General features: G+C 50.4%; 2 protein-coding genes and 1 non-coding gene across 5 annotated transcripts in view; 1 reads left to right on the plus strand and 2 right to left on the minus strand.

Moving 5' to 3' along the window:
- MMAB (methylmalonic aciduria (cobalamin deficiency) cblB type) overlaps nt 1-8,942 on the minus strand; it is a 17,316-nt gene extending 8,374 nt beyond the window's left edge. The window contains exons 1-4 of the mRNA XM_025402453.1: nt 8,760-8,942; nt 7,072-7,133; nt 4,157-4,250; nt 566-623 (exon numbers count right to left, since the gene is read on the minus strand). Of these exons, the coding sequence (XP_025258238.1) occupies nt 566-623; nt 4,157-4,250; nt 7,072-7,133; nt 8,760-8,875 (330 nt within the window). The 5' untranslated portion in view covers nt 8,876-8,942. The remainder of the gene's footprint in view (nt 1-565; nt 624-4,156; nt 4,251-7,071; nt 7,134-8,759) is intronic.
- On the minus strand, nt 3,362-3,502 carry LOC112635750. Its single transcript, XR_003122070.1, has one exon. It is a non-coding gene; the product is annotated as a U4 spliceosomal RNA (small nuclear RNA).
- Nucleotides 8,914-23,899, plus strand: part of MVK (mevalonate kinase) — a 23,666-nt gene continuing 8,680 nt past the window's right edge. For all 3 annotated transcript variants that reach the window (XM_025402451.1, XM_025402450.1, XM_025402452.1), the window contains exons 1-7: nt 8,914-9,272; nt 10,209-10,300; nt 11,381-11,528; nt 15,737-15,881; nt 17,319-17,474; nt 21,471-21,574; nt 22,179-22,224. In XM_025402451.1, coding sequence (XP_025258236.1) covers nt 10,223-10,300; nt 11,381-11,528; nt 15,737-15,881; nt 17,319-17,474; nt 21,471-21,574; nt 22,179-22,224 — 677 coding nt within the window. In that variant the 5' untranslated portion in view covers nt 8,914-9,272; nt 10,209-10,222. The remainder of the gene's footprint in view (nt 9,273-10,208; nt 10,301-11,380; nt 11,529-15,736; nt 15,882-17,318; nt 17,475-21,470; nt 21,575-22,178; nt 22,225-23,899) is intronic.

The raw sequence follows: 23,899 nt of genomic DNA on the forward strand, positions 1-23,899 counted from the left end.
TTTTTTTTTTTTTTTTTTTGTAGAGACAGGGTCTCCCTAAGTTGACCAGGCTGGTCTTGAACTCCTGGCTTGAAGTGATCCTCCCACTTTGGCCTCCCAAAGTGCCGGGATTACAAGCTTGATTGAACCATGGTGCTCGGCCTGAGACAGGGTCTCAATCTGTTGCCCAGGTAGGAGTGCAGTGGCATGATCACAGCTCACTGCAGCCTTGATCTCCTGGGCTCAAGAGATCCTCCTACCTCAGCTTCCTGAGTAGCTGAGGCTACAGGCATTCACCACCACGCCTGGCTAATTTTCAAATATTTTGTAGAGTTGGGGTCTTACTGTGTTACCCAGGCTCCTGGCCTCAAGTGATCTTCCTGCCTCAGTCTCCCAAGCAGCTGAGATGGCAGGTGTGAGCCACCACACCTGGCCTGTCCCTATTTCACAGATGAAGAAACGGAGCTCACGGAGGGAGAATGACTAGCCCCAGGTGACACAAAGAGGAACTGATGGCTGGATGCTGAGTCCCGTGATGGCCACCAGGGATGAAGATTCCCAGCTTGGGTAAGACGGTGTTACTCACTTTCTGAAGCTCTTCAGCAAATATGTGGCCCTTTTCTGTGACTAATTCCACAGCAAACCTATGAAGGAAAAGGAAAAAGCATTCGCCTGTAATGTAATGTCCCTAGGCCCTGTCTTGCCGTAAACAATAGATTCTCAGGTGGTGGGCCATTTAGTTAATTTAGATATAATAAACACATTATTTTTCTTGCTGACAATAAGAACATGATAGCCTTCCACTTGGGGGGTTGGTAGTATTTGTTTCTTGAAATGCCTTTTCGGATACTCATTATTTCCAGTCAATAATTCCTTTTGAACAACTATTCTGACCAGGCCCACGAGAGTCTGTTGAACAGAAGCTGAGCCAGGCTCTGCCCAGCAAGCTGGTGACAGGGTGAGCAGTGACAGTCTCAAGTGATGGATCCTGAGCTCTGACCCGTGGCCCTGTGGTTATAGGTGAGTGGGAATCAGACAGACCCAGGTGCAAATTCTGCACCGCTGCTGAGTGTCTCTGGGACTTCAGGCAAAGCTTATACCTTCATGTTCAGGAGTGTGATACTCAGGAGTGTGATAGGTAATCAGATTAGATATACTCCTGAATGTGAAAGTGCAAACTGAGATCAGTGCTCTGAAGAAAAGGGCAACAGAAGCCTAATCTGACCTTAGCTAGAGAGGCAGGGAGGGCTTCCTGGAGGAAGTGATGCTGGAGGGGAGACTTTGAAGGCTGGGGAAGACTTCCCTCGTAAGGCAGGGAAAGCAAACTGCCCCCGACACAGGTCAGGACCCTGACTCTGCCTCCCTCAGAACCCTGCACTTCCCTCCTGCACCAGTCAGTGCCCCAGCAGCAGACAGTGGTGCGTTGCAGGGATTCCTGGAGGAGGGCTTTGGGAAGGGACAATTCACAGAGGTGTGGGCAGTTTCAGGCAAATGCAGGAGCCTGAAGGCAAGGGTCAGGGAAGGTGCAACTCACCCTGGAGGGAGCTGGATTCTGGAGTCACTCAGCAGGGAGGGAGGGAGGGAGGGAGCCCAGCTGCCACCAGAACCATGCACCGCTGGGGAACGGGGTCACACACACTCCTGATCTCTCCGCACTCTCTCCCCCATCACCTGCTGGTGCCTCCCACTGGCTGGACCCACCTGAATGCCAGAAGACCGAGGAATCAAGGTGGCACAGCCACCAGGTGATAAGGCCAGCCTCCCATGCATAAAGAGAAGGTGAAGAGAAGGGATTTGAAAGGGCCAATGGAGAATATCCAGCCCATCTTCCTGGCACATCTTACAGTTAGAATTAAACACACCAGTGTGATTCCCACCTGGTATGTGTCTTCCCTCTGGACCAAAGGGAAGGGCTGTGCAGGCTGGGACACAGTCTGTCTCCATCATAGCGGATGCCTCATGCCTGCCTCACAGGAGGTGTGCAGAAGTATCTGCTTGCCGAGGGACGCTCCGTGACCAGGCCAGTGGCAGGCCCCCACTGGGCGCTTGCCCCAAGCCTGCTCCCACGCGTGTAGCTGCCCGGTGAGTGCTGCCTGCTCCCTGCACTCTGAGGCTCAGGAAGGTGGGGCTGAGGTTCTCTGTTGAGCAGCGCCTTGCAGCAGATGCTTGGCCAATATCTGACCAAGGAAGAATCCACAACCGAGATTTCCCCAACCTGCTGCTCCTCCTCAACTGGGAGATGATGGCTCGTGATTTAGAGCTCATTAGAATAGCTGACGCGAGTACTGGCCTTTTCTCCCTTTGCCCACTTGGTCTTGCATCTGCCCCCTTCTGGACCCCCTCCCACACATACACCAAGGGGTTTGTTTGCCTTCTCTACCCAGCTGGCTGACTATCTATACCTCCCATTATCTGTCCCGAAAATCTCACCTAGCCAGGCCCGCCATGGAGAAATGGTAGCCAGGAACAGGTAAGTGTTAAGAACAGTAATAATGAGGGGACTTGCTTGAACCTGGGAGGCAGAGGTTGCAGTGAGCCGAGATCGTGCCATTGCACTCCAGCATGGGCAACAAGAGTGAAACTCCATCTCAAAAAAAAAAAAAGAATGATAATAGCTAACATTGCTATTACTTGTGCTAGGCACTGTCCTCAGGGTGAAACGTGGAATCATCTCATTTAAGCCCCACAAGAACACAGTGAGACAGGAATTATCATGATGATTACCTGACAGAACAGTAAACTGAGGCTCACATTGATCTGCCTGACGTCCCAGAGATGATCTGCAGCGGTGCTGAATCTGTAGCTGGGTCTATCTGGCTCCCACGCACCTACAGCCCACAGGCCCAGAGTCAGATACCAGGATCCAGCACTTGAGACTGTTGCTGCTCCCCCTGTCACCAGCTTGCAGGGCACGCTGGGCAGACTGTGCTCCTGCTTGCAAATATTTGCTGCCCCTCCCACCCCGCTGATGTCAGGCACGTGCACATGACAGTCTCTGGCCACTGAAATGTGAGTAAATGGAAGGCATCACTCCCAAGAAAGGTTTGTCTTTTGGAGAGAGAGTTGTACTCTCGCCCAGACTGGAGTGTAGTGGCACGATCATGGCTCAATGCAGCCTCAACCTCTCAGACTCAAGTGATCCTCCTGCCTCAGCTTTCTGAGTAGCTGGGACTACAGGTGTGCACCACCACGCCTGGCTAATTTTTTAATTTTTCTTTTTAGTAGAGACGAGGTCTTGCTATGTTGCTCAAGCTGGTCTCAAACTCCTGAGCTCAAGTGACTCTCCCACCTCGGCCTCCCAAAGCGCTGGGATTAAATCGACCTGTGAGCCACTGCTCACACTTTTTTTTTTTTTCAACTTTTATTTACCAACAAAGTTGAGTCTCCATAAAGACTGTGAGAAACTGCCAATGTCGACTATACTTCAAGTCATCATGGCGGGGTAGTGGGAAGAGTTTTCAATCGGCAATAATCACGCCTTGGATAAACCTCGCTGGCGACAACACCGCCACTGCACAATCCCTTGACAGCCTCAGGAGCCACTGTGAGCTTCACCATGACCTCTTTTCCCTCTGCCACAATGACTGATAATCGCCCCAGGCAGCAGCTGTCCTAGCAGCCTGGGTCCCAGAGTGAAGGCCACATGGAGCCATAGCACATCCACCCTGTGATGGGGGTGAAGTGGGAGCAGCCAGTCCACCTTTGGTGTCCTAAGCCAGGAGATTTGGGGGTTGTCTGTGACCACAGCATGACCTGCCCATCCTGACCTGGTCCATCCTTGAGTCCACCTTCTATACTTTGGCTTATGTAAAAAACAACATTCACAAAAGGGATCACATTGGATGTACTGCGCATTATACTAACTCACCTCTTTCACTCAATATACTAACCTCAGTGGCACACACAGGCTCACCTGAAAAGTGAGGGATGAGAGGGAGGCAGCTTCACATGGCATGGGCCAGAGGCCATGCAGGCACCAGCAGGGCCAGAAGGGAAAGGAGTCTGCAGCCCTGCAGCCTTGTGGAGCTGACCAGCCTGTGCTTCAGCGCTGAGGAAAGTTCAGTAAGGGCTGACAACCTCTGAGGCAGCTGTCCAGGACACGTGGGAGCTTCACATTCATTACGTTTACCCATACTCGACTCAAACGCAACCTCAAGGCCAATCCTGTTCTTCTTACCCAATAGCTGAACTTAATTCATCTGTAGTTCCCACGGCTTCAAACACTTGGTCGTCTTTGGGTCTCCTTTCTCCTGTGAAGGTGCTAGAAAACCCTGTGGAAAAAAATGTTTAGCCACCCAAATTAAGATTCTGTTTTCCTGACATGCTGTTTTTTGTTTGTTTGTTTGTTTTAACTTTCAAGTTTTTAAAGAACTTTCTCTCTCTTTTTTGAACTGTCGCTCTATCATCCAGGCTGGAGTATAGCAGCGTGATCTTGGCTCACTGAAACCTCTGCCTCCCAGGTTCAAGTGATTCTCGTGCCTCAGTCTCCCAAGTAGCTGGGATTACAAGTGTGTACCAGCATGCCCGGTTAATTTTTGTATTTTTAGTAAAGACTGGTTTTCGCCATGTTGGCCAGGCTAGTCTTGAACTCCTGGCCTTAAGTGATTCACCTGCCTCAGCCTCCCAAAGTGCTGAGATTACAGGCATGAGCCACCGCACCACCCCTTAAAGAACTTTCAACCTGAAGTATAACATATACACAGAAAAGTACTCAAATCCTAAGTGTGCAAGTTGGTGAATTACTACTAACTGAACATACCTCTGTGATCAGAACCTAGCTTCATAAACAGAACATGACCAACACCCTGAAAGCCCCCATGTACCCCCTTTTAGTTGCCACTCCCCAAGGGTTAGCCACTATCCTCACTTCTTTCCTGATGTGCTTTTATTTTAAACTTAAGACTCATACACTAGCCATCCTGATAAAGAAATAAAACATGTTACATATTTTATATCATATATACATTACCATTGTATTTCACAGGACGTCAAAGTCCTCTGTGCCTCTGCCTAGTTCACGGTCCCTGCCTTTCTCCCCCAACCTCTGAGAAAGTGAAAACCGCCCCTGACAGTTTGGAGCTGGCTTTTGCTATTGGGCAGGCTTTGGGGTTGCCAGGTGTTGGCCTGGCACTCACAGGTACACTGTGGTGTTCTGCTGAACACAAACCATTTCACAGAAAATCATCAGACAGGTCGCTCTACGACTATGACGGTTCAAGACCAAGACAAGGCCACTCTGGAATAATGTCTGAGCACAGATGACTGTCCAAATGCCAAAAGATGACCAAACATCCCCCTTCCCTGGCTAATGTGAATGGCTGTTGCATCTTTATCCATTACAGCGTTAGCACCTCTTTGTCCCTTCTGTCTTCTAGAGACAAATTATTAAGATACCCAATTACAGGCCGGGTGCGGTGGCTCACACTGTAATCCCAGGACTTTGGGAGGCCATGGCGGGCAGATCACTTGAGGCCAGGAGTTCGAGACCAGCCTGGCCAACATGGCGAAACCCTGTCTCTAATAAAAACAGAAAAAATTAGTCGGGCATGGTGGTGCATGCCTGTAGTCCCAGCTGTTTGGGAGGCTGAGGCATAAGAATCACTTGAACCTGGGAGGTGGAGGTTGCAGTGAGCCGAGATCATGCCACTGCACTCCAACCTGGGCAACAGAACTAGACCCTGTCTCGAAAAACAAAAAAAGATACCCAATTACAGAAATAGCCCTGCTTCCTAACAGGATTCAATCCGCAGCAAAGCCCCACTTCCTTGAATCCTCCCCCAAACCACCCAATAGAAGCCCAACTCTATAATAAGTCCTTTCCAATATCCTCTTCCTTCTTTTTAATTGTGGTAACAGATGAACATAACAGAATTTTGCCATTTTGACCCTTCTTAAGTTTACCATTCAGTGGCATTGAGTATGTCCCGTGAATGCTTTTATACTTTTCCTATACAAGTATATATCCAAAAAATAATGCATACTAGTGATCTGCATGTTTTTATACTACAAAAAAATGGTATACTGGCTGGGTGCGGTAGCTCATGCCTCCTGTAATCCGAGCACTTTGGGAGGCTGAGGTGGGAAGATACCTTGAGCCCAGCAGTTCAGGACCAGCCTGGGCAACACAGCAAGACCTCATCTCTATAAAAAAAATTAAAAAGTATTAGCCAGGCATGGTGATGTGTGCCTGTTGTCCCAGATACTCAGAAGGCTGAGGTGGGAGGATTACTTCGAGCCTGAAAGGTGGAGGCTGTAGTGAGCTGTGACTGGGCCACTGCACTCCAGCCTGGGTGACAGAGTAAAACCCTGTATCAAAAAAAAAAAAAAAAAAAAAAAGTATCATAGCAGTACATTCTTCTGCATCTTACTTTTTTCTATATAACATGTTCTAGCATTTAAAAAACTATTAAAGTAATATATACTCGTTATAAAAAACAACAAAATAGAATAAAAGTATATAAATAGTGAAAGTCCTTCTGTTTGTTCCCCTCTCACAACCTCTCTCCCAGAACAGTCCCAGGTGTAACCTTTCAGACTATTCTACATATACCTGAACACATACATATGCACATCCTTATCCAGATAGATTCAGGCTTTTGTCATTTAATATCTCGAGTGTTTTTCATTTCACATAACATTTTTGTAATGTATACTGAGATCTGTCACATATTTTATATATATATATTTTTTTTCTGAGACTTTTTTTTTTTTTTTTCCTGAGACAGCATCTCGCTCTGTCACCCAGGCTGGAGTGCAGTGGCATGATCTTGGCTCACTGCAACCTCTGCCTCCCAAGTTTAAGCAATTCTCCTGCCTCAGCCTCCCAAGTAGCTGCTGGGGTTACAGGCATGCACCATCATACTCAGCTAATTTTTGTATTTTTAGTACAGATGGGGTTTCACCATGTTGGCCAGGTTGGTCTCAAATTCCTGGCCTCCCGACAGGGCCTCCCAAAGTGACGGGATTACCGGCATGAGCCACTGTGCCTGGTCACATATTATACTTTTAAATGGCCGCAAAGAATTTGGAAGAACTTTAAAATGGTGTATGCCGTGAGTATTTCTCTGTGTTTTTCACCTGTCCCCACCCTACCTTTGTCTCCCGTTTTGGTGTAAATCTTGGGGATCCTGGGTGTCTTCGAGGAAGGCTGTGGCCTAATGAGAAATAAACATCAGTATCTGGTGAGTGGGGATGGTTTACACAGAGGGTCAGCTCCTTCAGTAGGTCCCAGCTTGCTGCTTGTAACCTCATAGGCAGCACTTACCCCTTACTGCTTAGATGGTCATCTCTTATTGATTTCTTTCCCCTAGATCCCTTCTAATAGCAAACATTTTGTGGGCAAGACCAGAGCTGGGTGACAGTGTGTACAGTAGCTGACGTAATGCCTTGCTCAACATGAGCTCAATACCTATTTGCTGAAGGACTTGATTGATCCTTTGCCATTGTCCCTGCACTGTGCCAAGTAGTTTACAGGCATTACCGTCTGGAATTATCCTGGAATCTTTCCACAACCCCAAAGGTAGGCACCACCTATTCTCTTCATTTTACTGAGGAGGAAACTGTAAATCAGATGAGACTCACCTTCCTAGATCATCCAGGAAGAGGCAGGAGTGGGATGCCCAAAACTGTCCTAGACCAGAGCACAAACTGTAACTTCTATCCTGCTGAAATTCTTTATTTATTATTATTATTATTATTTTGAGATGGGGTCTCGCTCTGTCGCCCAGGCTGGAGTGCAGTGGCACGATCTAGGTTCACTGCAACCTCTGCCTCCCGGGCTCAAGCAATCCTCCCACCTTAGCCTCCCCAGTAGCTGGAACCACAAGTGTATATCACCACACTCGGCTAATTTTTTTTTTTTTTTGGTAGAGACGGATTCACCATGTTGCCTAGGCTGATTTTTGAACTCCTGAGTTCAAGCAATACGGCTACCTGAACCTCCCAAAGTGTTGTGATTACAGGTGTGAGCCACCATACCTGGCCTATGATTATTTTGTTCACAGACAGGGTCTTGCTCTGTTGCCTAAGCTGGAATGCAGTGCAGTGGCATGATCATAGCTCACTGCAGTCTTGAACTCCTGGGCTCAACGGATCCTCCTGCCTCAGCCTCCCAAGTAGCTAGGACTCTTAACTCTATCCTACCCAAATTCTTACCTTACACACCACCAACTTAGGGCCTCTTGCAGGAAAAGAAGCCTGAGCCACTTCCAGACTATGAGGCTTCGAGTGTACTCAGAGATGAAGAATTGCCAAAATACAGCTCAAAAAGTGGCATTTTCAAATAACAATGTAAACAACTCAATGACATAGCTCAAAATTAAAATGTGATATTACAAGGCCATTCGAAGGTTAATTTCCTGGATCTGTGAACTAAATTAATCCATTATTAATCCACAGTACTCTAGAGGTTCTGAGGTCTGGGTTGGGTGCAAGTTTCAAGGTATATGAGGAAAGCCATCTTTAGAAGGTGCTGGTGTATCTGGGACCTGGGGGATAAACTGCTATGGAAATTGGTCACAATCTGAGTCGAGAGCCCTGCTGGCCCTTGGCACGGCTATGCCATGCCCTGCCCGATGACAGCTGGGTTTCACTGGGACTTAGGCAAAGACTACCTGGTCTGTGGCGCCCACGTGGTCCACGTTGCCACGGTGACGTCAGGACAGCGTGGAGACGTCATCGGACGGGTGCCGCAGTGACCTCACGACGCTGTGACGTACCCATGACGACAACACCACGATTCAAAACAGCTGTTCGAGTTACCCTTCCCGCCAGCCACTCACCTGTCCCCGTCTTCCACGCCCTGAGGGCTGCGGCTCTGGAAACGGGGATACAGGAGCCTGGCGGCGCCGAAGCATCCGCGCAGGCCAAGACGACTCCCCAGGCCCCACACAGCCATCAGCCAGGCTTCTTGACGGGAGCTGACCCCGCCAGGTTCCCGTCCAGGCCCCGGAGTGACTCCACCCACAGCTGGCCGCGCCACCGCTCAGCTGTCAATTTTCATTGGCTCGAGGTTCTCGCCCCAGGGCGGGACACTCCCAGGGACTTGTTTCCCATTGGTTTGACGGAAGAAGCGGGGCGGGAAAACCCGTGCCGGCTTAGCTGCGTCACCACCAATGTTCAAGCCTATTGGTAAAGGTACGCCAGACTTGCGCGCTCTGATTGGCTGGGCTGAAGGCCAAGGCCTCCTCCCCTTGAGGCACTGGCGCTCTAGGCTGCAGGAGTCCGGGAACTGCTCCGGCTCCGGCGCGGAGTGGCGGCAGCCGGGGCGGCGGCGGTGGCGGCGGCGGCAGCAGGTGAGAGGCCGGGGTCGCGGGGCCGGGTGACGCGAGGTCCTAGACCCAGGACGGCCCTGAGCCAGGCGCCCAGCTTCTGTGGCTCAGTTTCTCCAGCTCTGAGAGTCAGCCCCGAGGGGTCGGCGACCTCAATCTGAGAGTCGTGATTTTGAGCTTGGGACAAGCAAGGGGATTCCCCGCTCTGAGCCTCAGTTTTTCTAAGAAGTGGGGATCACGATAGTACTTAGCTCGTAGTGCACTTGAATCTTAGCGTAAGGTAATCGACGTAAAACCTTAAGCGGAGGATAGTTTTGCGTTGTTTATAAAAGTGTAAATTGCACACACCTGTAGACCCTGCAAGCCCCTTTCTAGGACTCTGTCCTGCAGAAATACTCATTTAAGTGTGCAGAACGAGGCGTACTGGGTGTTTTCTGTGGCCTTGTTTATAATTGTGACACGTTGGAAACAGCCTAAATGTCCAGCAAAGAGTTCTTTCTGCTCCATGATTTCATGTAATTTCTACCTTCAATAGTAGTAGTTGTAAAAGCTGAAACGAAGAACAGAGCCAGTAATAAGTAGCTCTCAGTAATTGAATGATTAGTAGGTGCCAGACACTGCTAAGTGTTTCCCTTGAGTTAATATAACCTTCCTAACATCCACTGAGGTGCGTACGGTTATTTTCTGTCCATATAACGTGGTGGGAAACCGATGTTCATAGCCGTTTAAGTGAGTTAGCTAAGACGACATCACTGGGGAGTGGAATAGCTGGGATTTGAACCCAGATCTGTTGGATGTGTCCAGTTGATTGCTGCATTGCCTTTCTGGCACGTAGCAAGTGCTGGACGGTGTCTACCTTTTTTGTTATTATGATGGGCTTGAACTAGGTGTTCTAAGATCTCTTCCTGATGGTTCTGACATCTGGAGATCTTTGCTCTTCTCACTGGCTTTCCCTTTTAGGATTCCCAGGAGCCATGTTGTCAGAAGTCCTACTGGTGTCTGCTCCGGGGAAAGTCATCCTTCATGGAGAACATGCCGTGGTACATGGCAAGGTACAAAGCCGTTAGAGCCTTTAAGGATTGGGTACCCCTTCTCCCTGATACTAATTTTGCAGGACACCTGAAGCACAGCTTGGGAGCAGATCAGAGATGTCAGTTTCTCCGCAGCCAGGCAAGGAAAAGGTATCTTATGCCCACTGAAGGGATTCTCAGGCCTCACTCGGTATGATAGCAAAAAGATGGTATACAGAGCCCTATGAGTGGAATGAGATCACCTAGGAGTGAGCTTTGATGCAGAAGGAAGAGGTTTGAGAACTGAGCTCCGGGGCACTAAGACATGGAGAAGTTGGAAGGATGATCTAGCAAAGGAGTCGGAAACATCCATTACCTCATTTTACCCTTACCCCCAAGGCATACCCTTTTATTATCCTGTTTTACAAATGTGCAAACCGAGGCTTAGGAGAGAAGTGGTAACTTGATCCAAGTCCTATATACCTTGGTAGAGCTTGGTGTGAACCTAAGTCTGTCTCAGGTTCTACTCTTGCTGCACTCTGCTTTTTTTTTTTTTTTTTCCTGAGACAGAGTCTTGCTCTGTCGCTGGAGCGCAATCTTGCGATCACGGCTTACTGCAGCCTCCAACCTCAGCCTCCCAAGTAGCTGGGACCACAGGTGTGTACCACCACACCCCACTAATTTTTTCTTTTTTTTTTTTGTAAAGACATGGTTTGACACCAGGCTGGTCTCAAACTCCTGGGCTCAAGTGATCCTCCTGCTTTGGCCTCCCAAAGTGCTGGGATTACAGATGTGAGCCACCACACCTGGCCTCTCACTGCTATTCTTTATGTTCTTATATTTCTCATTGAAAACATGGTGATTATGGGGAAGTGATTCCTTGGTGTTGAGAACCTGTGAAATTTTTCAGGAAGAAGGCAAAGTGGATGTTAACTTTTAGTTGATCGATGGTGGCTGTCCCCAGGCTTAGTGGGAGAGCGTGCCAAAGTTGACTAGCAGTGTCTGGCAAGGGCATGGCTGGGAGTGGCCTCTGTGCTCATGTTTGCTCTCTTGTTAGCATGTGGGCCCTGGCTCCTTTGCCACTCACCCTCAGGCTTATGGCTTTTGTCCTTTATTCTACAGGTAGCACTGGCTGTAGCCTTGAACTTGAGAACATTTCTCCGGCTTCAACCCCACAGCAATGGGAAAGTGGACCTCAGCTTACCCAACATTGGTATCAAGTGGGCCTGGGATGTGGCCAGGCTTCAGCTACTGGACACAAGCTTTCTGGGTGAGTGCAAGGAGGAGAAATCGTAAGAGCCTTACCAGAGGTGGCGAGAGCCTACAGAGAGGGCAGCTGGCCAGGTATTCCAGGCTGTCCCCAAGGGAGCCAGGGGCCAGCTATTGCCAGCGTGTTTTCTACCCTGACCTTATAAAATTAGCTTCACTTATTTATTTTTTTTAATTTAAAAGTGTAAAACAATGCATTGGATCTGTGTGGGCTGTTGTGGACAGATCATCAAGGCCTATTGTTGAGTGAAAAAAAAATGCAAAACAGCAAACATAGGTATTTAAGTATAAATATGTGTATAAATGATAGAAAAGATCTCGGGGACATAGACATCAGATTGGCTGTGGCAATTAGTTCTCCTGGGAGAGACCTGGGGCCAGAGAGTAGACAAAGGGACACATGTTTTAAATGAGGAGAATATATTGGCATTTTGTATAATTAAAAATTAATAAAAGTAGGCTGGGCACAGTGGCTCATGCCTGTAATTCCAGCACCTTGGGAGGCCAAGGCGGGCAGATTACCTAAGGTCAGGAGTTCGAGACCAGCCTGGCCAACATGGTGAAACCCTGTCTCTACTAAAAATACAAAAATTAGCTGGGTGTGGTGGCACATGTCTGTAATCCCAGCTACTCAGGAGGCTGAGGTAGGAGAATCGCTTGAACTTGGGAGGCTGAGGTTGCAGTGAGCCGAGATCGTCCATTGCACTCCATCTCAAAAAAAAAATTAATAAAAGTAAAAGTTACCTATGCTTATTATTGGAAGATATGGTCAATGCTGGGACATTGTTTTTTTTTTTTTTTTTTTGAGACGGAGTCTCACTCTGTCCTCCAGGCTGGAGTGCAGTGGTGTGATCTCGGCTCACTGCAAGCTCTGCCTCCCAGGTTCACACCATTCTGCTGCCTCAGCCTCCCAAGTAGCTGGGACTACAGGCGCCCACCACCTTGTCCGGCTAATTTTTTGTATTTTTGTAGAGACGGGGTTTCACCATGTTAGCCAGGATGGTCTCGATCTCCTGACGTCGTGATCTGCCCGCCTTGGCCTAGCAAAGTGCTAGGATTACAGGCGCGAGCCACCGCACCCGGCGGGACATTGTAATTTTAAAAATCACTTATTATTCCCCTTCTCCTTTCTCTGACCCCAGTAATGACTCCAAGCATTTTGGCATTAATCCTTCTGGGTGATTTTCTGTAGATGGATAGAAAGATTGATAGAGACAGGGAGATATCTTGGTTTTTTAACCAAAATTGGGTCAGGCCATATAAACCATTCAAAAATACCTGTTTTTTCTTTTGTGTGTCAGGTGTGTGTGCTGATTTTTGGCAGCACTGTGAAGATTTCATCCACTCATAAGCAGGCCAGCTTTTTCCATCAGTGGAGTCCCCCGCACCTGCCCCAGAGCTGACGTGTGTTTTCTGTTCTCAATTTACTGTCTGCTCCCTGGGCTGAAGCCTTGCTTTTTGGAACAGTGTTTCTCAGCCAGGGTGGAATAAATGAGAATCTTCTTGGGTTTTTTTCTTAGACTGCACCTGAACCATTGATACCTGCTTCCCGTTCCCCGTGAGAAACTACAGTCACTCCCATATGCCATATGGGGATGGAAGAAGAGCTGAAAATTCTCATTTCACTTGCTGTTGAGACAGGGTCTTGCTGTGTTGCCCAGGCTGGTCTGGAACTCCTGGCCTCAGGAGTTTTCCCACTTTCCCAAAGTGCTGGGGTTACAGGTGAGAGCCACTGTGCCTGGCCAAAATCCTCATTTTAGAACAACACTTTTTTTTTTTTTCTTTTTTTTGAGACAGAGTCTTGCTGTGTCGCCCAGGCTGGAGTGCAGTGGCGCGATCTCGGCTCACTGCAAGCTCCACCGCCTCCCGGGTTCACGCCATTCTACTGCCTCAGCCTCCCGAGAAACTGGGACTACAGGTGCCCGCCACCACACCTGGCTAATTTTTTTTCGTATTTTTAGTAGAGATGGGGTTTCACCGTGTTCGCCAGGATGGTCTCGATCTCCTGACCTCTTGATCCGCCCGCCTCGGCCTCCCAAAGTGCTGGGATTACAGGCGTGAGCCACTGTGCCCGGCCTAGAGCAACACTTTTTAACCTCATCATATCTTGGAATCACCCAGGAGTTTTTGTGATTGTGGATGTTGTTTTTGTTTTTACCAATACAGATGGACTTCTGGCTCTGCCCCTGTCTTATTGGGAGTTGGTAGTGGTGGTAGGAGTTTTTGAAAGGGTTTCCCTGGACGATTCTGGGGACGCCTCAGTTAAGAGGCACTCCTTTGGAGCGTGCGTCTGGAGCGTTCCAGCCAGAACACATGGAACTTGCTTTCCATAGTGCACAGGGCCGCCCAGCCAGACCAGAAATGTCCTGTGAGAACCAGCTGCAACTTGTGTATGTCAGTAGCTTGGGGTGGAAGCAGCCAGGTGTGGGGGACCATGTCTCGGACCACTCCGACTCCCTTGGTGACCCTGGGCGGGTCACTTCACCCTCTGGGCCTGGGAGCAGAGACATGTTTCCTGACTGAGGGCTGCCGTGAGGATCTGACGACACTGGAGGCGGGCACTAGGGGTGCGACACAGGTGCAGTATGTAGGTAAGGGCGTGTGAGTTGCGGAGCCTTGGGAGACACACCATTTTCTAGGTTGCAAAGATCTACCATCTTTTGTTCAGTGTCCTTTTGCTCCCTCCTGATAGTCATAAACATTGAACATTTTTTTTTTAGAGGCAGGATCTTACTATGTTGCCCAGGATGGTCTCAAATTCCTGAGCTCAAGTGTTCCTTCTGCCTCAGCCTCCTGAGTAGCTGGGAATATAGGCACCTGCCACTGCACCCTGCTACTACAGTGAGCACTTACTGGACACTTATGCATACCAGGCACTAAGTGTGTTCACATATGTTAGCACACTTAGAATTCTCCAGCATTCCCTGGGAATAGGTGGTGGTATTCGTCCCCATTGTACAGATTTGAAAATTAAAGTTCAGAGGTCCAGTGGCTCAGGTTACACTTGTTGGTGATACTGAAAGGATTCAGACCTAGGTTTCTCTTAGCCCCAACATCCAGGCTCTTCCATCTCGATTACAGAGCTCTGAAATACCCGGGTTCTCAATAATGTCATGACTTGGCCATTTGAGTATATCATTAATCCATTCAACACATATTTGCCCAGCACTTAATCAGTGCCTGAAATTTCCTAAGACACGCATGCCCAATTCCATTTCCCAGTCCCTTGAGAATCTGACCTGAGGCTCAGCGAGTGATTTGTAAAGGTAAGCTGGCCAGACAGGCTCTGCTTTCTCAGTGTCTCAGAGGAAAGTGGCCCAGGTTCCTGCACATCCCTGGGAAAAACCTGCCTCACCCTCCCCTTCTGCCCAGACAACGCCTTGCATTTACGCTGTCCTATTCCTGATGATTAGCTTTTGGAAGAGGGAAATATTTTGGGTGGTAACTTAATACTCCTTTGATTTTTGGTTTTATACAATGGAAGGTGAAACCTAGGCCCTTGTGTGATTGAGCCAGCATTCTCTGTGTGTGTGTTAAGGCTACTTTTTTTGTTTTTTTTTTTGAGACAGGGTCTCACTCTGTCATGCAGGATGGAGTGCAGTGGTGCGACCACAGATCACTGTTGCCTTGACCTCCTGGGCTCAAGCGATCCTCCTGCCTCCGCCTTCCAAGTAGCTGGGACCACAAGTGTGCACCACCATGCCTGGCTAGTTTTTGTACTTTTTGTAGAGTTGGGGTTTTGCCATGTTGCCCAGAGTTCAGTCTCAAACTCCTGGGCTCAAGTGATCTGCCCACCTCAGCCTCCGAAAGTACTGGGATTACAGGCGTGAGCCACTGCACCTGGCCTTAAAACTACTGTTAATTAAGCACTTACTACATGCCAGGTGTTGTGCTAAAAAGTTTACACGCCCTATTTAACTTTACATTCATGACAACCTTGTGAAGAGGCACTGTTGTTATTCCTGTTTTACCAAGGTGGAAAACAGGTTCAGGAAGGTTAAGTCACATGGCTAGTAAATGGCACACTTGGGACTCAAACCTAAGTCTGCCTAAAGCCAATGAACAGACTTGGGTGTGGTGTTCAGACCATAAATTCATGTCCATCCATGTTCCGATTCCAGTGACTAGCTGACTTTCTGTATTCTGTTGTTTGTAAAACACCAGAGGCCCTCTCACCCACTTGTGTTTGCTTGTTTGCCTGTGAAACAGAGCAAGGTGATGCCACAACACCCACCCCAGAGCTAGTGGAGAAGCTGAAGGAGGTGGCAGGCTTGCCTGACGACTGTGCTGTCACCGAGAGCCTGGCTGTGCTGGCCTTTCTCTACTTATACCTGTCCATCTGCCGGAAGCAGAGGTGTGTGTGCGGTCTGGGGAGGGAGTCCAGATTCAGCCTCCCATGGAGAAACAGGAAGGGTTTCTGTCACTGCTGCTGGAGAACGCACATGCTCTCTTCTAGAGCAGCAGCCATTGGCTGTCCTCACCACATGCCAGGCACCCTGCCAGACATGGCAATATGGCATGCCTTTTTTTTGAGACAGGATCTGTCTGTCGCCCAGGCTGGAGTGCAGTGGTATGATCTCAGCTGACTCCAGCCCTGACCTCCCAGGCTCAAGTGATCCTTCCACCTCAGCCTCCCAAGTCACTGGGACCACAGGTGCACATCACCATGCCTGGCTAATTTTTAAATATTTGTAGAGATGGAATCTCACTATGTTGCCCAGGCTGGTCTCAAACTCCTGGGCTCATGTGATCCAACTGCCTTGGCCTTTGAAAGTGCTGGGATTACAGGCATGAGCCACTGCACCCGGCCCCAACCAGCCCCTCTGTTTTTTTTTTTCTGTCCAGAACCCAAAGGGAAAACCTCAGGGGGCAGCCCTTCCCTTGAGCAGCAGATGTTGGTTCAGTGGCCAGGCCCTGTGCTCAGGACACATTTGGAAATGGCCTGATAATTGCTGTCCAAAGGAGAATTTCACCTTGAGAGGCATGTCCCCTTAAGTGGGTAAAGGGCATTCCAGAATCTTCCAGTCTGGGTGGGGTGGGTGTGTGGAATTTGGAGACGCGCATTCAGTATTGCAATTTTCGTATTTAGGAAATGGGAGAAGTACTTCTTGGAAATTACCAAACACGAAGTTTGACAGTTCTCACTTGGGGGAAATACATGTAAGATAAAGTGATTCGGACCTTTCTGGTGATCAAAAGCAGACCCACGTTACACATGGCTGGGGAGCACCATCTGGTGGGAGAGGCCCCCGGTGAACACACAATCCTAGCGTGCTGTGATGAGGCAGTGGTGGAAGGAGGGCATGCAGGAAGGAGGTCCTAGAAGGGGAGCCAGGAGGGTCTTTGAGGGTAGCTAGGGAAACTCACAGTGGAAGCGACATTTGATAAGGCCTTGAAAGATGGGTAGGGATTTCTCTGGGGGATAAGGAGGTGCAAGGCTATTGCAGGCAGAGGGGCTAGCATGTGCTCAGAGCAGGCCCACAGAAACACCTAGCATGTGAGCACAGGAAGGAGGTGGGAGAAAGGGGTTGACGGCTTGCCAGGTGCTTCTGGGAAGGGCTCTGGTTGGGTGACCCAGGGATTTAAATGAACTTGGTACCTGTTTCCTAGTTGTCTGATTCACCCTGAGTTCCTGATGTTCAGTAGGGATACATTTGGGGTCGTGAAGTCTCCCCCAGTTGAGAAAACTGGACCAGATGCTTGGAATCAGGCCTAGTCCCGGCCCCTGGTTCGGTGCTGGCATCCCACTGCCCTATAGGAGAGTCACGTTTTGCACCCTGGTGTGTTTCAGGGCCCTGCCGAGCCTGGATATCGTAGTGTGGTCAGAGTTGCCCCATGGGGCGGGCTTGGGCTCCAGCGCCGCCTACTCGGTGTGTCTGGCAGCGGCCCTCCTGACTGTGTGTGAGGAGATCCCAAACCCGCTGAAGGATGGAGATCGCGTCAACAGGTAACCGTGGTCCTCACCTGGCCACTGTCCCTCCCACGCAGCAGGACGGGGCGTGGCTTCTGTCACGGGGACCTCACCACCTCCCTGTGAGGTGGGAGGGGTCTTGGTGGCCATTTTACAGATGAGGAAGCTGAGCCCTGAGAAGTCAAATGGCTGGCCCAGGGCCACACAGCTAGTGCTGGCAGAGTGGGATTTGAACTCAGAGTCTGAGCTTTTCTCTCCTGCTCTCCACCACCTCTGCTCACCCCCATCTTGGCTCTGTTGGGTTCAAGCGCCCATGGTATGGTAGAAAGAGCTGGAGTCCAGATCTGGAGGGCAGTGGGTTAGATGAACTCTCGCACCTCTGCATTGACTCACGCTAGGACAGTGTCCTCTGTATGGTAATGACGGTGCCCTAGGGGTGACTGTCCAGTTTTACCACACGGTTATGAAAGACACTAGAGTGTGCTGAGAAATCCACGTTAGGGGATGTGTCCATTAGACTAGGACATTTCTCCTCCTCCGGGGCCATCTCCATGAAGGGCGTGCCACCTCTCTGTGTTCCTACTGGTGGAGGACCACGTGAGTCAGTGAGACCTGTCAAGACAGGCTTGACCACAGACCATTTCCGTCATTAGGAGAATGTGCCTTGAGAAACCACCCAGTGCACAGAGGTTATGCAGTTTGTCCCGGGACCAGGAGTTGTGGATGAGGCCCCTAAATGCAGAGCTCTGTCGTCTTCCTGGGCTTGTTTTTTTGCTGTTATTGTTTTCTGAGCTTGGTTTTGTTTGTTCATTTGTTTTTTTGAGACGAAGTCTCGTTCTGTCACCCAGGCTGGAGTGCAGTGGTGTGATCTTGGCTCACTGCAAGTTCTGCCTCCAGGTTCAAGTGATTCTCCACGGGCCGACATACTGGCCCTGCCTTTCAAAAGGCAGAGGGTGACGGTGCGTGTGTGTGCATGCATGTGTGTATGTTCTTATGCTGCTTCCAACCATTTCTCCCGCTTTGCCCTGAAGGCCAGTCATTCCTTCTCAGAACCCTTAGGGAGAGTAGACCCCCCACCCCCCCCCACCCTGCCCATCATGTGTTTCTGAGTCGGAAAGGACTGGAGCCCAGTCTCCTTCGAAGACTCAAATCTGAGCCTCCTAAAAAACAAACCGTGTAGAGCAGGAGGAAGACTCACGTTTGTTGAGAGGGCCAGGCCCTGGGCTAGATCAACTGCCTGAGTTACGTTCCCCCGCCTCCATCACTCACTTCTTCCCACGCACGCTGCCACCTGTTGGTCCCTGGAAAGAGCCAGCCAGCTGTGGTGTGGTTCCAGTGCTGCACAGGTGGTGTGTCTGTAATGCACCCCACACACACCTTGCTCAGCTGGCTCCCCTTGTCCTTCAAGCACCCCACCCCCGCCCCCACAATTCAGCCCATAGTACTCTTACAGAAACACCTGCTTTGTAGTCACATATTGCAGTGTCATGGATTTGTTTGTATTTGAATCCTGATTGCTTACTGACCTTCACTTTCTCCATTAGACTCTAATCTCTAAGAAGTCAGGGACCTTGTCTGTTTTGCTTCCGACTAGGAGCTTAGTCACAGGCACATAGCAGTTGCTCAATAAATGCTGAATGAATGAGTGTATCTTGTTGGCACCATTAAGTTAGTAGCTAAGAGCTTGGGCTCCAAGTCAGCAGATGTGGTCCTGACCCAGCAGTGAGTAGCACGGTGATTTCCAGGATGCTGTTTGACCCATACAAGCCTCAGTTTCCGCTTCTGTAAGAAGCAGGATAATTATCGTACCTTCCCTGTAGGGCACAATTGGGAGGATTATGGACCATTTTTCAATGGTCCATTTAAGAAAGCATTTAGCACAATGTTTGGCACATGCTAATCTAGTATGTTAACTGATGTTAACTCATTATTAATCATAGTCTCACAGCTACCATGTGAGTTGCCAAGTCCGTAAAAATCCTTGTTTGGCAGATGAGGAAGGAGACTCAGAGCAGGTAATTGACTTGCTCAGGGCTCCACAGCAAGTAAGTGATTGAACCAGGCCCCCCAGGCGCTGTGACTCCAGACGGCCTATTTTTTGGGGAGCACATCCTATCTCCTGGGCATTACACAAAGTGCTTGTGTGTTTTTTCCATCTCAATATCCTCAGTGAGATAGACCCTTTTTTTTTTTTTTTTTTTTTTTTTTTTGAGGCGGAGTCTTGCTCTGTCCCCCAGGCTGGACTGCAGTGGCGCGTTCTCGGCTCACTGCAAGCTCTGCCTCCCGGGTTCATGCCGTCCTCCTGCCTCAGCCTCCCGAGTAGCTGGTGCTACAGGCGCCTGCTACCACGCCCGGCTAATTTTTTGTATTTTTTAGTAGAGACGGGGTTTCACCATGTTAGCCAGGATGGTCTCGATCTCCTCACCTTGTGATCCGCCTGCCTCGGCCTCCCAAAGTGCTGGGATTACAAGCGTGAGCCACCGCGCCTGGCCAGATAGACACTATTACCCCTGTTTTATGGATGAGAAAACAGAGGGTCTGAGGTGGAGTGGTTGCTCACAGATGCCCAGCGAGTCAGTGGTGGGATGGGTTTCAAAAAGGGCTCACTGGCTGGGCACGGTGACTCATGCCTGTAATCCCAGCACTTTGGGAGGGTGAGGTGGGCAGATCTCTTCAGGTCAGGAGTTCGAGACCAGCCTGGCCAACACAGCAAAAACCCGTCTCTACTGAAAATACAAACATTAGCCAGGAATGGTGGCAGGCGCCGGTAATCCCAGCTACTTGGGAGGCTGAGGCAGGAGAATCGCTTGAACCCCGGAGGCAGAGGTTGCAGTGAGCTGAGATCGTGTCACGGCACTCCAGCCTGGGGGACAAGAGCAAAACTCCATCTCAAACAAACAAAACCAGGCTAACCGCTTACTCCATAACTCTGCCACTGAGCCACATCATTCTCAGAGGTCACAAAACCACCTTTAGCTTCTACTGTTTCATGAGGAAGGGAATCTGCAGAAAGGAAACAAAAGCCGAGAGCAAAGAGTGGGGAAGTGGAGTTGGTCATTTTGCCTTGTTCCATACTCATGTGTTTTGGGTCTGTTCACTTAAAGTGTTTGTGAGCCCACACCTGGTCCATGGAAGGCAGTAAGGCCACATGCTTGGGAGAGATCCAGACATGGCTGGGACCAGCCTGGCCCCCCCCAGGGGTGTCTGGGGCTCCTGGGATTTGAATTCATAATAATCGTGCTTTGGATCTACTTGCAGAGCCCTGGGAAACAGTCACACCTCTGCCCGTTCTTCTTAAAGGCAGGCTTGGTGCAGGTGTGGGCGCTTATGCAGAGGTCTGTTATAGTGGCAGTTGCCACCTGCTGCTTGTGGACACCTTGCCATCATTAGACACACATGCAGATAGCCTCTGAGGAGGGTGGCGTTCCCATTCTCCAGAGGAGGAGAGTGAGGCTCAGAGAGGTTAGATAACAGGCTCCGAGTCACTCAGCTAGTAAGAGGCAAAGTAGGGACCAGATGCAGTGGCTCGTGCCTGTAATCCCAGCACTTTGGGAGGCCAAGGCGGGCCAAGTTCTAGACCAGCCTGTCAATATGGTGAAACCCCGTCTCTACTAAAAAAATACAAAAATCAGCTGGGTGTGGTGGCGCGCACCTGTAGTCCCAGCTACTCGGGAGGCTGAGGCAGGATAATTGCTTGAACCCAGGAGATAGCCGAAATTGTACCACTGCACTCCAGCCTGGGCGACAGAGTGAGACTCCGTCTTAACAAAAGAAAAAAAAAAAAAAAAAAGAGGCAAAGTAGGACCATGGGAGTCCAAAGCCCGGGCTGTTTTGACTGCGCCAGGTGGGCTTCAGAGGGAAGGGCAGGTTCAGCACGCTCTGTAGCTGGAGAGGTTCGGAGCGGACTTGTTCTTTCTGAGCTCAAGGGCCCAAACTCCTATGCCCCTTGGCCTCCCCTAGCACAGCCCCAGGTGACCCCTCCCCAGCCCCACTCCTCACTGCCACAGTAAAGATGAACATCTGTGTCTTCAGGTGGACCAAGGAAGATTTGGAGCTAATTAACAAGTGGGCTTTCCAAGGGGAGAGAGTGATTCACGGGAACCCCTCTGGAGTGGACAATGCTGTCAGCACCTGGGGTAGGTGCTGCCTCGGGTTGATTTTTGTTATTTTAAAAATGCTTATTACAGTGGTCGGTGCCCAAGAGTCTGTGCTGGTTTGGGAGGAATTGAATCAACGAATTCTGGGAAAAAGGGGGGATGGGGAGAAATCTTGGGGCCCTGCCTCACACCCCCTGAATCAGAATCTCGGGGGTAGGACTGGGGCCTGGGAGGCTGCAGCCTCCACGAGCTCCCCAGGGGAGTTGTAGGTTCAGGATGCAGAGCCGTTGCCGTGGAGTTTGCAGACCGCCCAGGTGGCCTCCCCTCTGGTCAGGACTCTTGCTTCCAGGGCCCAGATGCTGTGTCCCGGGCCCCACATTCACCATGTGGCCTGTCGGGGGAAGCTGGGCAGTCCAGAAGGAGGGGGACCCAGGAATCCAAGGCCTGGCGAGGGCTTCCTGGTGGGGCTTCGGGGACCTTTTACCCTCCTGCACCTTTTGTAACTGAAGCTGGGCTGACTCGTTACTTAGTCTGTTTCCTGAATGGGGCAAAGCGAACCCAACCCAAAGTTCAGCCTCTCTCCCAAGTAGCACAGGTGTGTTAGCTTTTCCCACAGCTCTGACCTGCTGACTTTTCTCTTTAGGAGGAGCCCTCCGATACCAACAAGGGAAGATTTCATCCTTAAAGAGGTAACTTGGGGGTGGAGCAGCACATTCAGCCATGGCTGCATCGATGTGTGCAGGGAGCAGAGCTCTGCACCTTTGGGAAGTACCATAGGAGGCAGGTGTCCCTGGCTCTTCGTCCCCCAGTGTGGACCTCACAGTCCACTAGCTGCAAGGAAGGGAGGGGTGGTGGGGGAGACCTGGCAGTTGGTCTTTCCTTCTCCCCTTCAGCTCTTAAATTGCAGAGAGATCAGAAAGGGAAAGTCATGCATGGCTGTGCCTGTAGACCCTCAGCTGCTCATTCATTCATTCCTGTATTCGCTTAGTAAACAAGAATCCATTACTTCCTGTGTTCCCGACGATGCTGCACTGGGGTCTAGGAATGGAGAGATGAAGCAGTTTCCAAGGGCTCTCAGTCTGCTTGGGGGCTGGGGCCAGACACACACACAGAAGCCGCCACAGGACAATGTGAGCGACACCATGATGGAGGCACGCAGGGCAGAGGCAGGATGGAAGTCAGAGGGAGGCTTGGGAGGGACTCGGAGCAGAAGTGACATCTGGAGACTCTCAGGCTGTTTTATGTTTCTGGGCCCCTCCCGCTGGAGTCATTGGAATCACAAACGTGCATGTGAGAGTTCAGCATCCTGTGTTGTTTGCACCCACGGCGAAATTGTCGGGTGCCCGGAATGAAACATGGCAGAGGGGAGCCAGGTGCCTTTTTGGCTGTTCCCTAAGCCCTCGATTAAGTTGTGGGGTGGTGATTGTCCCAGGGTGCTTTGCCTCCTCCATGGGCCTTTTTGCATCTGTAAGGGTCCTGGGGTTCTCTCTTCTTTACCCAGGGTGGTCTTCATGGATGAGTGGCAGGTTCTGGTCTGCAGCCCCTACCAGCTGGGCCACTCTATTAGTGGCTCAATAACCTGACCTGCCACAGCGCCACACCTGGGCCCCTGGCTGGTTCCCTGGGATCTTCCTGTCCCAGCTCAGCCTCGCCTCCCTTTCCAAGGCTGTGCATCAGGGTTGGCAGCACTGGCACTGTTGAGATTGGGGGCTGGCTTATTCTTTGTGCTGGGGCCACCCTGTGTATTGCCGCCATCCCCAGCCCCTACCCACTAGATGCCAGTAGCACCCTCAGCGTGGCCATCCAAAACATTTCCAGACATTGCTCATTGTCCCCTGGAAGGCAAAATCACCCTTGCCACCGACCTCTGCACTCCACAGAAGCCAGTAGGAGCATGGACCAGCTTCCTCCGGCTGCTCCGGCAGTTGTTGCCACAAGAGCCTCGGGGGCCCAGGTGGAAGCTGGTTTGCTGCTGCACTGGATCCACATGCAACCAGAGGTAGATTGTGTGGAGGATTCTCAAATGCCTGGGCCCCGGCCTGTCCTCAGGAGCCCACGGTCTGATGGGGAAGGCGGTCACTGTAATCGTCAGAAGACACCTGAAGGGTTGTGAAGCTGCTGTAGGTGACAGTGACGGCGTCATAGATGCAGCTGCGGGCCTGGGGAATCATTCATGGAAGTGGTGGCATTTCACTCCTTCAGTGTCTCCTGAGACACTGGAGTGGTGCTTGTGACCTAAGCACTGGACTAGGCCCTGGAGCTAGAAAACTGATGAAGACATGGGCTGGGCACTGAGTGTACAGTCTACTAGGGGCATCAGGAGATGAATGAGGAGGCTTTCCAAAGGGGGTGGGTGGGGGAATG

The sequence above is a fragment of the Theropithecus gelada genome, chromosome 11 (assembly GCF_003255815.1).
Source record: "Theropithecus gelada isolate Dixy chromosome 11, Tgel_1.0, whole genome shotgun sequence".
Classification (NCBI taxonomy): Eukaryota; Metazoa; Chordata; class Mammalia; order Primates; family Cercopithecidae; genus Theropithecus; species Theropithecus gelada.